Source organism: Australozyma saopauloensis, chromosome 4 (genome assembly GCF_035610405.1).
Source record: "Australozyma saopauloensis chromosome 4, complete sequence".
In the NCBI taxonomy this organism is placed as follows: domain Eukaryota; kingdom Fungi; phylum Ascomycota; class Pichiomycetes; order Serinales; family Metschnikowiaceae; genus Australozyma; species Australozyma saopauloensis.
The window spans coordinates 1,876,142-1,889,625 of record NC_086134.1 but is presented as its reverse complement, the minus strand read 5'-3'; the positions used below and the strand labels follow the sequence as shown (position 1 = coordinate 1,889,625).

General features: G+C 43.2%; 4 protein-coding genes and 1 non-coding gene across 5 annotated transcripts; 1 reads left to right on the top strand and 4 right to left on the bottom strand.

The window, feature by feature from the left end:
* Window positions 1–1,041: 1,041 nt before the first annotated feature.
* On the bottom strand, window positions 1,042–3,888 carry PUMCH_003856 (uncharacterized protein; the record flags this gene model as incomplete). The annotated part of the gene is made up of 1 exon (XM_063022812.1): window positions 1,042–3,888. The coding sequence occupies one exon, from the start codon at window positions 3,886–3,888 to the stop codon at window positions 1,042–1,044; it is 2,847 nt and encodes a 948-aa protein (XP_062878882.1).
* A 1,925-nt stretch (window positions 3,889–5,813) lies between these two features.
* Window positions 5,814–6,650, bottom strand: PUMCH_003855 (uncharacterized protein; the record flags this gene model as incomplete). The annotated part of the gene is made up of 1 exon (XM_063022811.1): window positions 5,814–6,650. One exon carries the CDS (start codon window positions 6,648–6,650, stop codon window positions 5,814–5,816), a length of 837 nt encoding a protein of 278 aa, XP_062878881.1.
* Window positions 6,651–6,949: 299 nt separating this feature from the next.
* PUMCH_003854 lies at window positions 6,950–7,020 on the bottom strand. The gene has a single exon. It is a non-coding gene; the product is annotated as a tRNA-Gly (tRNA).
* A 211-nt stretch (window positions 7,021–7,231) lies between these two features.
* Window positions 7,232–8,185, top strand: PUMCH_003853 (uncharacterized protein; the record flags this gene model as incomplete). Its single annotated transcript, XM_063022810.1, has 1 exon — window positions 7,232–8,185. One exon carries the CDS (start codon window positions 7,232–7,234, stop codon window positions 8,183–8,185), a length of 954 nt encoding a protein of 317 aa, XP_062878880.1.
* On the bottom strand, window positions 8,141–13,363 carry PUMCH_003852 (uncharacterized protein; the record flags this gene model as incomplete). Its single annotated transcript, XM_063022809.1, has 1 exon — window positions 8,141–13,363. The coding sequence occupies one exon, from the start codon at window positions 13,361–13,363 to the stop codon at window positions 8,141–8,143; it is 5,223 nt and encodes a 1,740-aa protein (XP_062878879.1).
* Between the last annotated feature and the right edge of the window lie 121 nt (window positions 13,364–13,484).

Genomic DNA, 13,484 nt, shown 5'->3' with positions numbered 1-13,484 from the left:
GAACGGTCATTCTCTGAGAAGTGGAAACAGGGCCGTTTTCAGAACTTGGAAGTCAAAAATTTCACAATTTTGCAATTGCTTTTTATTCACATCACAACGTGCCTCAAATTAGGTCCACGATGCAACAAACAAGGTTTTGAGATCTCTAACCCAATAACTTAGACGCAGTCCAGGGCCCGCCCTAGGGATCACCAGATCTGTGACCATAATTTTTCACCACCATGGGGATTAGGCGCATGACGTTTTTGCGAGAAACGGAAAATGGGTGATTCGGACAAAAGTTTCAGAATTTCATTTTGCAAATTGTAATTAAACCTCGAATACTCCCTTTATGTGTCTTTCGCTGTTGTTGAGCTTTTGGCCCAACTTGGCAGAACCAGCACGCCTGAGTACATATAAGCCGTAAAGATGCATTGAAAGCTTCTGTGAGGCGATGCACCGGACTACTCGGGTATGCGGTGTGGCGTTTCCAGAGCGATTTCGGTGTGATCCGCCCAGCTTGGAAATCACTATTGTGTTGTCCGGAGTGTTGTGCAGCGTCTTCCGGAATGCTCTAATGGTGGCGAGTGTCTAGGGAAGAATTAAGGTTCGTAAAAGATGATTAGATACGAGTAAAATTCTTCGAAATGATCCAGAACAAAAAATTACATAAAGAAGAAAAAGAAAAATATATCACTTGTACTTATTTTTCATGTAAAGATGAGATAAATATGAGAATTTGGATGGTACCTCGTGGCTTCTCTCTTTATGTTCGTGGCAGGCCAGATCTTGGTTTAGGCTTTGGAAAATTGAAATGAAGAATATTTCAAAAAAATGAAATCCTCCAGAGCCCAAAATCTAATTCTTTACACCCGTTTTCGTGAGTTTTGGTCCTTACAGGTGAATTAGCCGCGGCGCGATTCTTTGGCTGCAAAATTGATTAATTGACCTTCATATTAACGCCTTCTGATATAAACGATACCTTCCAGAACACCATAAAGAACACTCATTGTACAATGTAATTAACCTTCAATTATATGCAAGAAAATTTCTACTTAAATTCTAATCTTCCTCAACATCTGAATCGGGAGTGAAGCGGTCCGACATGCCCTTTGGCTGGCCACCCTCCCACTCACCTTCGTCATCTTCATCAACGTCTTCTTCCATGTCGTCTTCGTTGTCATCGTCACTTCCACTGAAGCCTTCAAAGGCCTCCTCTTGATCTTCATTAGCCGTCTCGTTTTTTGCATTGAGCAAGTACTCACTCAAGTACCCGCTCTTCTTGCTGACGGAAACTATGTCCTTCGCTACGCGAGCCAAGAATCTCTGAATCATGCGAATAGCAGGCTGGCACTCGTACTTGTGCAGCGTAATGTATCTACCATGACTCTCGAGAGTGGCCTTGACCCACGTCAAGTTGAATTCAATGTGTTGACTGCCCTGTGCCCTGTTCACCTTCTCACCCAAGTACTCCAAAAGTCTGTTGACATATACTGATGGCAAATCAGTACACACAAGTTTGACATCTTTGAGAGGAACATTCTCAACCACTCTATCAAGCAAGTTTTGCTCGTTCAAACGGAAGGCCATGACTAATGCGACAACCCAGTTCTTTTCCGTGATGCTTTCAAGAACGCCTTGAGGAGTGACATCAAGATCAAGATCGAAAGGATCAAAAATGACTTCTGTGTCTGTGGAATACACCAAAAGACCCTCAGTAGTGGCGGCAGCGAAAGCTGATGAAGTGGGCGAAAAGCGGACGGACGTCACACGAACTTGAGGGCGCACACTACGTGCACTTGGATCACCTCTGGTGGAGCCAGGCAAAGAAGTGTCTATTCTCTTCTCGAGATCAACGTGCTCACCTTGCGTGTCTATAGCATCAATGGAAATACCGGCATCTGTGATTTTGGAACTGTTCAACATAGTCAATGTACCTTCAAGAGTCATATTTTCACTGACAACGAACCTCTTAAGTAGAACCTCATCGGCAATGTCGTATAGACATATACTGTTGTTGTTACCACCAGCGATGAGACTAAGACCATCAAATGAATAGGAGATAGTTGTGAAAGATTTGGCACGAGCATTGTTTTTCAGCTCGAACCTGTCATCTAAATGTCTGCCACTGAAGACGTCCTTTCTGATGTCTAGGTTGTGAGTCTGTTTAGCATCCTCGACATCATAGAACACAATGTTTCCGTTTAAAGTACTAACAGCCACCTCTTGAGAATCAGGGCGAACTGCGATAGCAAGAACATCATGTTCGACCTCAATAGGCTCAACCTGTTGAGAACGACTGAAAATGTTCCAGACACGAATAGTCTTGTCCCAGGAACTAGACACGAGAACAGAATTCTCGTGGCCAAACTGCAAACAAGAAATCGGGCCCTCGTGACCAGCAAGGGAATCAAGAAGAGCACCTGTTTGCACAGACCACACATAAATTTCGAATTCATCATGAGTGCCAGCAACAACAACTTCACCAGATGGATCAACAGCCATGCAGCTAAATTGCACACGATGTGGAGCAGTGAATGTACGGAAGTTTCTGAAACGAATCAAATCCCAGGCTCTCACAGTACCGTCTTGAGATGCAGAGAAAAGAACCTGGCCCTTTTTGGCGAACTCTATAGCTGTGACAGCAGCTGTGTGCTCAGAAAATGTAAAAAGACAGAAGCCAGAGTGGAGGTCCCAGACCTTAATCTTACCGTCATCAGAGGCAGTGACAGCACGGGAGCCGTCAGGGGAATAGCACAAGGCGTTAATAGAATCGAAATGTCCCTGTTGTTTGAGAATGTACGACTCAGACTGCCATTCGTAGACAACCAATTGGCCCAAATGAGCAGATCCGAAGGCAAGCCATTCACCAGAGTTGTTGACAGCTACAGTGTCGACGGCATTCTGGCCCATTGTCAACTGCTGAAGAACATTGAAGGATGGAAGCTCGTATAGACGGAATTCTCCTGTGGTAAGACCCAAGACAAGAAGATTAGATGCAGCGTGGAAAGTAGCACATGCAACACGCACGCTCTCCAAATGAAGATAGTGTTTCTCGGCAATTGCCCATTGTGACTGAGGCTCAGCGACAGCCTTTTTGATTGGCGCAGCTGAGTCGCTGTCGCTATCGCTATCCTCATCCATTTTTTCATCCTCGGATTCGGACTCAGACTCAGGCTCCTTGGTGACATACTCCCAATGGAACAACGCACCGTCTTTACTTAGAGTATAGATAATGTTCTGGGTGATATCGAAGAATGCTCTGACCACGTAGTCACGGTGGCCCGTGAGTGTCATAGAGGCATCCTTATCCTCAGTATGAACAGAATAAATGCGAGCAGTCATGTCTTTAGAAGTAGAAATAACGAACCTAGAGTCGTTGGACCAGGTGACACTGACCACATCATCGTAATGGCCAGCGTAGTTCCGGTGGCGCACAAACGGCGCAAACTGGCGCTCTTCCAGAAATTCGGGTGTCTTCCAAATCTGAACGTATCGATCGACACCCACTGCAAAGTAATGGCCATCGCTGGAGAATTGTAAGTCATGCACAACACCCTTGAAGTTGAAGTGGTGCAACACAACGCGCGATACAAAATTCACAAGAATAGCACGTCCGTCGTCATCCACAGATAGAAGAAGGGTTCCCTGCTTGTTGAGGGCAATGCGAGCAATGTTCTTTCTATGTTGGTATGTGAAAGTGAATGATTTAGAGTTGATAAGATCGAAGTAGGTCACACGATTACCCACTGGAGTCAAGAGTCCTGTACCGTCGGCCGTGAAGATCACATTGCCTTTTCGGTAAACAGTGCCGACCAAGTTTGAGAGTTTAAAGTCGGATTTCATGGTGGAGTCGAAATGAAAGTATGGAGACAGCGATGAGGTAGATGAGGGTGTGTGTGCAGGCATTGGATCTTCAAGTGAGTATCTCCATCGTCAGACACAACATCTTAAAAAAGAACTAGTGCTCAAATTTTGAGAAACAATTGAGTCGAAATCTTCATCTTCTACTTTGGTCAGTAATTGAGCTTACCGTACTTGCAAAATCGCCTTTTGATAGTGAACTAGAATGAGTCTTTCCAAGAATGTGATGAACATGAAGTTCATGCAAAAAGCCCTGGATCGAAAAGAAAAAACCGAAGAGGTGAAGAAACTCAAGGACTCATCAGAATGGTCTCTTCCAACTACTCATCTGATTAGAAAATCTCTTAAACCAGCAGTCAAGGTGACCACAATAGGTTATGGAAGCATAAATATGGTGCAAGAAGAGTCTGAAGAAAAGCCCGAACAGGAGGTACAGAAGCCAGAAAAGGTTGTCTCAAAGGAAGAGGAGGCAAGTGCGTTCCTCAAGAGTATTGAGAAAAACCAGAAGAAACGAAAGAATGGAGAGGGCGGAGAGAAGAACAAAAAGAAGAAGAAGAAGACAGATACAAAGAAGGTGAGCAAAAAGTTAGAGCTTGCAGCATGACCTTCGTAAACAGAGCATTCCTTGAAGAATTCATATGACCGTATACTCGTTTGGAATCGGTCAGCGACGTCCTAAATCGAAAATGCTGCACGTCGTGGATCACACATATCGATTGAAAGAAGCGAATCATAACTGTTGGATTGTGCGCAATGTTTGAACTATTGATGTTGAGAAGTAGTGTTCGAAGAAGGAAACTCTAGCTCAAGCTTGTCGATATTGTTCAATGGTCATACACTATACTACGAACTCGTTTCTCATGGCGCAGAAAACGTTTTTTCGGAAATTTAATACTTAGAAATTGGTCATTTTGAGCAAAGTATTTATGGCCTCTTTGTCTTGACTTGATTAGGATCTGAAGAAAGCACTGAACTTGGTCAAGGATATCCAAAGTTCTACACCGTCAGCTCGCACAGAAGAATCCAGAAAACTCTAAACTCTTGAGCAATGTCATAAATTTCAGACAAAACACTTGTTGAAACACAGGCTTGACTCCTCAACCTTTTCATGAGCATACAGTCAGTTCTCAAAAAATTCGTTGATGAATCTTAAACGAATCATTCATACGTATCAAGTCTGGGAAGTGAGGGCATTCCGCCAGTTGAAACAATTGAAGAACGAGCTTATTAACGATGAACCACCAACACCACCAACACCAGAAATCTGGATCTCAAAACTAGATTCATTGCGCCGCTAAGTGCTCAATTTGCCATGTTTGACTACTTCTTACAAAAGTTGAGGGTTTGGCTCGTTAGTTTTACGATTGGCTTGGAGAATGTACAGTGTACTATGCTAACCATCTCGCAGACGTGTCGCATGTTGTCAAGATCAGGCGTGAGTACGCATTAACGCACTTGAGAGAATTCAAAGAAGTAATCAATGATTTCCCTGCTACAGCTTGCAAACGTTCATCTTTCCATTGTCGTATTTATTTGAGTCCTCTCCTATCTGAAGAGCGTATGGAGGAATTTTCATGAAAGATTTTCTTTGAAAACCTGATTTCTGGGTGTATGCTCAGTAAAAGCTGAATACCAAGCAAAAGATCCTTGGAGAGCACAGTCAGCATTTAATAGAAAAAAATAATAGATGTATACCACAGCGATTGTTCTATAGATATGCTCTGTACGCTAGGCGTGGTGCTTTGCTGCTGTTATCGCTCTTGTACATTCCTTCAACAGTGAGATTTCCTAGCCAAATGATGGCGCAGCATGGCAGTCAGGAGAACTCTTTGGCCTTATCAGGCACTAGCGCTTCTTCTTATCAGTATAGAAGTCTCCCTTAATCAACACATCTCTTGTAGCAGAGTTGATGTGTTTGAAGCGGTCTGGTCCTAGATGTGTTCCACCAAACCACCTACTCACAACCACGATCACGTTCCAAACATCCATAATCTGAAGTTAGTAAAATCATGCAATAAACTTATAGTAATTTTCAAACATACTGTTAGTAAGTGAAGCATACGCAGCCCTGCTGCAGTTTCTCCGTCGTCGTCACAGTCTTGATAACTGACACCATTATCACCCTTGATTCGCCAGGTGTTCATGTTGTGCGCCGATCTGGCAATTTTACGGTCGCAAAGCAATGACGCAAGCAAGTCTCTGGCTTCTTCAACCGAGTGCACTTCTCGAGCAAATGCTATGAACGTGGACCCACGGTCAACGACAGGGTCAGACTTGATCCAGCCAGCTGTATAGTCTTCAGGAGCAGGACTAGAATTTTTCAGTGATTGCTTATTGCTTGTCAGAGATGTGGTTTGAATACGAGACTCATCCTGCTCTACTTTAGCTGTGTTGTTGAGCACAGTTCTGGCTGCCTCTTTTAGCTCTAGGGTCCTCATCTCGAGGTCCAATTCTTTAAGTGCCGCAGCCTTCTTCATTTCCTCATTATGGTTCTCATCCAAATGATCTAAGAACTGCTGTAGTTCTCCAATCAACTCAAAAAGCACCACATCGCCTGGGACATAGACAGAGTCTAGAATTTCCGAGACATTTTTCTCCAAATACGATGCATCGAGATATTTCGAAGAATGTATTACAACCTGTACGAGCGACGGCTTCTCGTCTGGATACTTCTGTGGAACTGCCAATTGAATGGTAAGATCTTCATGATTTGGAATGCTTAGAGAGAGAATTCCTTCTGCTTCGACTTTTGTTGATCCAGGGAAGATGGCGTCAATGGCCTCGACCTCATCTTCCAATTCTTGCATTGAGAAGAGACCTCAAAGTGTGCTGAGTGATCTGTTATCGCATACAGTTAATAACGTGAGATGCACAGCCAAGATTGAAAAAATATTGAAGAAATTAGAAATGGAACAATATGAAATTCAGAACAAATGACAATATCGAAAAATTATTCCAAAATTGAATCGTACGAGGGTTTTCAATCGTGTTGAATAATTGAACGTCAATGACCAGTCAATCAGGACCAAAACAAACTCTGATCCCAATTTACATTAACCGCGAACTTGTAAATGCAAAGAAGATACTCTACAAAAACTAAAAAAGATGCGCAAGCCCGGAATCGAACCGGGGGCCCAACGATGGCAACGTTGGATTTTACCACTAAACCACTTGCGCTTCCTTGAGGAATGAAATTGCGCTGATAATTATATGGTTTTGGAACCATTCTTGTCTGTTTGGTTGACGATTTAGTGAGAGCGAGTATTCCATTATAGTTTTTGGAAAAAGAAATATTTGAAGATCCATAGTTAGAAATGGTCCTATGTATATGATATTTTATTGACTACTAATTTTTCAAATAGACCTGATATCCATCACCCAGGTAACCATGAGCACACTACCTGAATTGAAGGCAATAGGTAACAAATCTTTCGTTGCTGGCGACTTTTCCAAAGCAGCAAAGCATTACACCAACGCAATTGACCAGTTTGGACCAGATCCCGTCTTACTTTCCAATCGTGCTCAATGCTGGATCAAACTAAGCGAATGGCAAAAGGCACTCACTGATGCCGAGTTGGGCCTTCGACAGAACTCTACCGTCAAAATAGAAATCAAGCTTCTATTTCGTAAAGGCGTGGCCTTACAAGCTATTGGAGACTCCGGGCTGGCAATTTCATGCTTTGAGAGGGTTCTTGCCCTTGATCCCAATAATAAAGAGGCCCAAAATGCACTCGAGCAGTCATCGTTGCCGAAATTGAAAAAGGTTCGTCTTGAAAATGAGGTTCGTATCCCTCTCGAGGTTGTAGATACCCTTCCTTTAAAATACAGATCCATAGTTGAAGGATCATTCCAATCAAACTACTCAAATGCTCACGAAGAACTGCTTGAGGCACAAAGAGCAGCAGAAGAGCTTTTCGGGGGGCCTGCTGGTATTGCGTCGGAATTAATCCACCCTGAGGATCATAGGCCTACGGATGAGAAACTGCAAAGTCGCTTGAAACAATGTATCCTCGATATAAATAGGCTCTGTGACGAGGACAGACTTCAATTGATTGATTCTTTAGCATTTTTGAGCGAGAATGACTTCATTGACTTACTCACCGTCACTGGGTTAAGCACTGAGATGTTCGAGGCTTTTCTCAAACAGCTTATCCGTGAACCTCCGAACACTACAACCAAACTCTTACTCTCAAAACTACTGCTTTTGCCAGATATTCCTAGATTCGAGTTGACACTACTTATGTGCGATTCTCTACTTTTACGTAGGTTGAAAGCATACCTCTCCACACACAACTTACTAGACACTTTGAGCTCTCGACTTTATGAACAACTCTTTCCTTAACCCTTTGATGATTGGGCCCGCCCGTTGGATGGGTTGCATGAGCGGCTTCAATACTGGAGGAATGAGAATATCTAAAGCGGGCCAATTGATAATGGGGATGAGCGCCACCAGCGCAACGAGCAATGCAAAGCAGATCAAGGCTGAAATGTAAACAAATCCACAAAATACAACATTGCCTTTTGATACCTTTGCTCGAGGTGGTTGTTGCCGTAAATGCGTATTTGGCTTAATCCACATCAACATTACTGTGTGCCATGTGTTAATAAACGGGATAATAAGCAATGGTGTTTGCGCAAAAAACACTAGGTGGCCAGTGACGAAGTCCATTGCAAATTGCGTCTGTTCAGTGACCTTGCAGATGAATTCTCTCCATGGCTGAGTCAATGTTCTCCAGCTTAGACCAGCTTTGATCCATTGACCGGACCACCATGCATGATTGGGTCGCTGATCCATGACTTCTCGACTTAGCATTAAGATAGTCAATAATTCCATAATCAAATCTTGGATCACACATGTGAGGGCAACTCCCAATATAGTCTGCGCGAAGTGATAGTTCTGGAACTGCCAGAGATACATCAATGATACAAAGTGTATCAATATCGACAAAGTCCTTGCAACTGCAGCAATGAAGGCTGGATATATAGAGATGAAAATCGATAGAATCCACCCAAAAACGATGTTGAAAACAAAAACGACAACCATAAGAGCCATATTCAAGCAGAGTGGTGCGAGTGCAATGATTGCAATTCTAGTCGCTGCTTGCGATGGCCTTCCTGATGCAGACTCGTTTTGACTATTTGCAAATAAGTATGCCAAGGCGACAAACAATCCACTTATTATCTTGGGTAGGGTTTTCGAGAGTAAAACGTTAACTCGGGAAGGACGTACGAAGTTTGTATGCTTGACTTTGCCCGATCCATACAAAATTTTCAGCTTGACACCCGTGAGTCTGCTCCTCTCTATTTTTGTGAACTCTATCCATGTTTCTGGAGTGTTTGTTCTATTTCCGGAATAGAGCCATCTAATGAAGGATACGTAGTCGACAAAGAAGCGGGTCGCGGAAAACTGTCCCGGATTGAAGACAAATGGGGCAAACAAGAATCCAGATATTGTGATCCAGAAAAATATGTACGCATACAGCCATATGCTAAGGGACAAGTATATGACATAAAGAATGAGAAGTGCGCCAAAAGTGATCAGCTCGTGACCGAATCTGGTGTAAAGATCCACAAAATTAGATCTTGTGGTTGCAAATCCTCTTCCTGTGGCAATATACTGAGCACCTCCAATGGCTATATCATTTCCTAAAGATTGCGCATAGATTCGGCAAACAAAGACTTCGAATAAGGGAGACAATGACAATACATGTTTGGAAGTACGTGTAATAGCCTTGACAAGTCCTCTTTCACTCACTTCGTGGACAGCAAGAGGTACAAGTGAGAGTATGAAGACGAGGAATATTGACCACACAGTTTTTTCCAACCATACAACCAAAGGAATCAAATCCTTGCAGTTTGGTGGGTTTTTTGGGTAAGAGTTTGGCAGTGAAGCATCATATTCGCATATGATGGACTCTTTGGTAAGCGCTGCCACATTGATACCAGTCAAAAGGAAAAGTTGGATCGAAAGGATGATGAAGTAGTTATTCAAGTGGAAGCCGAGATGAGCATAGTAGAACAGAAGCAAACGGTCAAGTCGTAATTGCGTTCCTAAGAAATAATACTCTCGAGACAAGATTTGCTCACCCATACCGGCGCCAATCTTTGTAATGAAGTTCAGGATTGAAGTGAATCCTAGATCTCTGCCTTTTCCACATTGCATGTATTCACAATGCTTAATCCTGCCACCACGAATAAGTGCTGTCATTCCAGCATAGATATCTTCATTCAAATGCAAACCCTTTTGTGCCTTGGAGACGCCTCCTCTTGTTGTCATAAAAACAGAATTGAGGAAATCAGGATGACCATAATGAAGCTTTCCACCTATCTGGGCAAGCGTGCGTGCGAAGAGGGTTCCAAAAGTTTGCTCTTTTCCTGCGGCAATATCTCCTAGGATCCCAGTGTTTTCGGAAAAGATGTATTCTCTTGTCCCGACAATTGCTACAGGAATCCGTTTCTTAGAAGACGAATCATATGGATCTTGCATTTGCTGCTCTTCAAACTCAGCCAACACGCTTCTGATTTTGAGGCATTCCTCAAGATAGTTGTCTTGATTGGCGTCGATGAGTTGCAAATACTCTCCGCGACAAAATATCAATGCCAAGTTTTGATTATCAGCTTTTCCATCTCCTAAAATTGGATATCCCGATAATTTTATACGGAACTTTGGGTATCTGCCTCTGCCGGCTCTCTTAGCACAAGTACCATCGATAAGACAAGAGTAGTAAACAATCTCTTGCTTTTCAATATCAAAATCCTGGTCAATGTATGCAATCTTTACCTCAGGGTGTGTCGAAAGTAGTATCTCTGTACATTCATGCTCTTCAGGAGAGAAGTCTTTGTACCGTTGCATGGCTACCACAATACGAACCTTTCGACACGCCTGCTGATGAAGGCTTTTGAAGTGACTTTCAGTGCTCGTGCTATTATCTTTGCCATTATGTTCAATGTTGTACAAAATTTTAATGGCACGCTGATAATTCATGAATCCCAAAACAGTCCTATAGAGGGTTTGAGCTCGAAGCAGTGCCCAAACCCTAGTCCTCAATACATACATTGGAGACTCATCCTTTAAGACCAAGGAATCAATGAATGCAGAGTTTGTTTCGTCGCCCTCTTCGAATTCCTCTTTTGCCATCTTAGCAGTATCTTGCATGAAGTTCTCCCACTCTTGGGGATACAACAGTTTAAGGTACTCAAGCAATGTCATGTGTGAATATTTATCACCTTCTTGCACTATCTCTTTCAACAGCAAAAGGATTTTCTCGCTGTAATGAGGAATGAGCACAGAAAAACTAGGCAATGTGTCAACTTCACGAACATCGGGCAACGAGAGTGTAAGAGATTGGGCAAAGAAAGCAATACGTCTTTGAGCTTCTGATCCTGCTATCAAAATAGACAGACTATCGTTACTGTCTTCTTGGGCAATGAAGAAAGCTGGCTCAAGTATCTGATCATCGGGATCCAGAGGGTATACCAACTTGTTAACCTGCTCGATAGATATGAAATGGTCTCGATACATCGCTATTATGATCAGATTCCATAATTCAGCCACAGATGCAAGTTTCTGAGCTTTTCCATGTGGTGCGGCAACGAGAAGACGGGAGGACATACGTTTTGGCAACCTTGCAAATACATTTCGCCAAGGAGTCCAAATGGATGTGCCAATACGTAAAGCTCTGAAGACTGAAAATGCTGCATTCCAGATGACATACCAAAGGTATGTATCAAGCAAGAACAACACAAGCTCTAGAGAGTAGACAAGCAAGAGGACTATTAACGGTTGAAGCTGACAAACGGTTGAACCAAACCATCTATCACCAAGGCACTGAGATCGCATGGTACTAAGCTGCTTGATTGGAATTTTTAGGGGCAAAGAAAGGAAAAAGTATGACTCGACAAACTTCAGACTGAAGACACAGAGCCATAAGCAGATAGAAACTAGCTCACCAGTATCTGATAAGCGATGGAAGCTGCTCATGAAATTTTGAGATGACAATTCCAGTCTGAGTCCTTTCATTCTCGACCCAAACAATCGAACAGGTTGCCTAAACAGAAGATAAAGGGTGGTCACTCCCCCAAGAATCACATGAATTACTGAAATCAACATACCCATTTTGTCGCCGACTCTAGTAAGTCTCAATGCAAAAATGAGTATGGTCGGAGTTACATTGAGGGCCAATAAAAGAACAAGACAGAGAATACGCCAGACAATTGGGTATGAGCCGGGCCATCTGCGAGGCGCATAGTGAGCTTCAAAGAATGATGCAAAGAGAGAGACGATTGCAAGAAGAGCTCCTGCCAAAGCCATAACGGTAAGTCGGACTTGAGTCGAGGGTTTGTTGTCAAATTGAACATCATATTTTGACGTGTACAATGGGTAAGAATGGAAGGAGGTAAAAATCCAGAATACTGCTAGGTGGACATGTAAGACACGGCTGAAATTCACTATGACATGCATCCACGAACGGGTTTCCCGAAACGTTTTCAGGAAAACGTTTCCCCAACGAACAAAACCAAGGGCTTCGTAGCGCTCATGCCGTTGAATTTCAAGGATAGATTGGCTACCCTGTTCTCCGTACACCTTAATTTTCGAAATGCCCTCTCTGTGCCAGAACAATTGATTCATATCATCATAGCCAATGATAGACGAGTGATCCTTGTCAATGTGAGTCAATTTTCCCTCTGAGATGGAGTAAGACTGCTGTCTCAAGACGAGGTAGATGGGTGTGATTATGTGGTCCAAAAATGGTTTCGAGACGCTTGTTTGGTGCAGATTTCCTCTATAATAATCGATGCAGCATTTGTAAATGAAGCAAACACATTCGGGCATAAAACGGAGATTGTTGGCTTCGCCCCAGATCAAGAGGTACAACGCGATATCAACGATGTAATCAGTTTCACTGAGCCGAACCATTGCTTTATTCCAATGCTCCTCCGAATCAAGCAATTCGTTTTCTTCGTTTGCGCCCCGGCGCATTCCCTTTCCTCCAACAAAGCGGTTCACGGGATCTTCCATATCCATTTTAGTTGAAAAATACCATTTCCGGTAGTTGGAGTTAGCTCCCCCGATGTAGTCCGCATGGAGGGTACGAAGAGCGTTTGCAGGGCCCATTCTCAGAGCCCTTGAATCGAGTTGAGTCATGAGATACTCATAGATATTGCGCACACTATCTTCCTGGAATCCAAAGACTTTTTGAAGCTTCATCATGATCTTTTTGATCTCCGACGCTGGCAAAGTGGCTCCCTCGCTCTGCTTCCATGCTGAAAATGCCTCCAGTTCCATCAATTCTGGGTATTTGGAGCTGCGAAAATTGGGAGACGAATGAGCGGCCTCGGCGGCAGAGTATCGACTACCTTCTGAAAAAAACGGTGTTCTGTCGCCCCCGAGAAATGCATTTTCCTGAGCTGGTTCATAGAATTCATCACCACTCTCAGGCGTATCGGTTGGGCGAGAAAGAGATCCAGGCGATGATTCCCCTATTTTCGGTTTCAAGAGAGGTTTTCGAAATTTTTCCATTGTGGTTTCAAGTTTCTACTTGATACTCGAATGCGTTTATTTGTTTCTCAATCGAAATGGCTGAGATCACATTGTGCAGGAGACAAGGGAGTCCTGGTTATCTACTATATGACCTAATTAG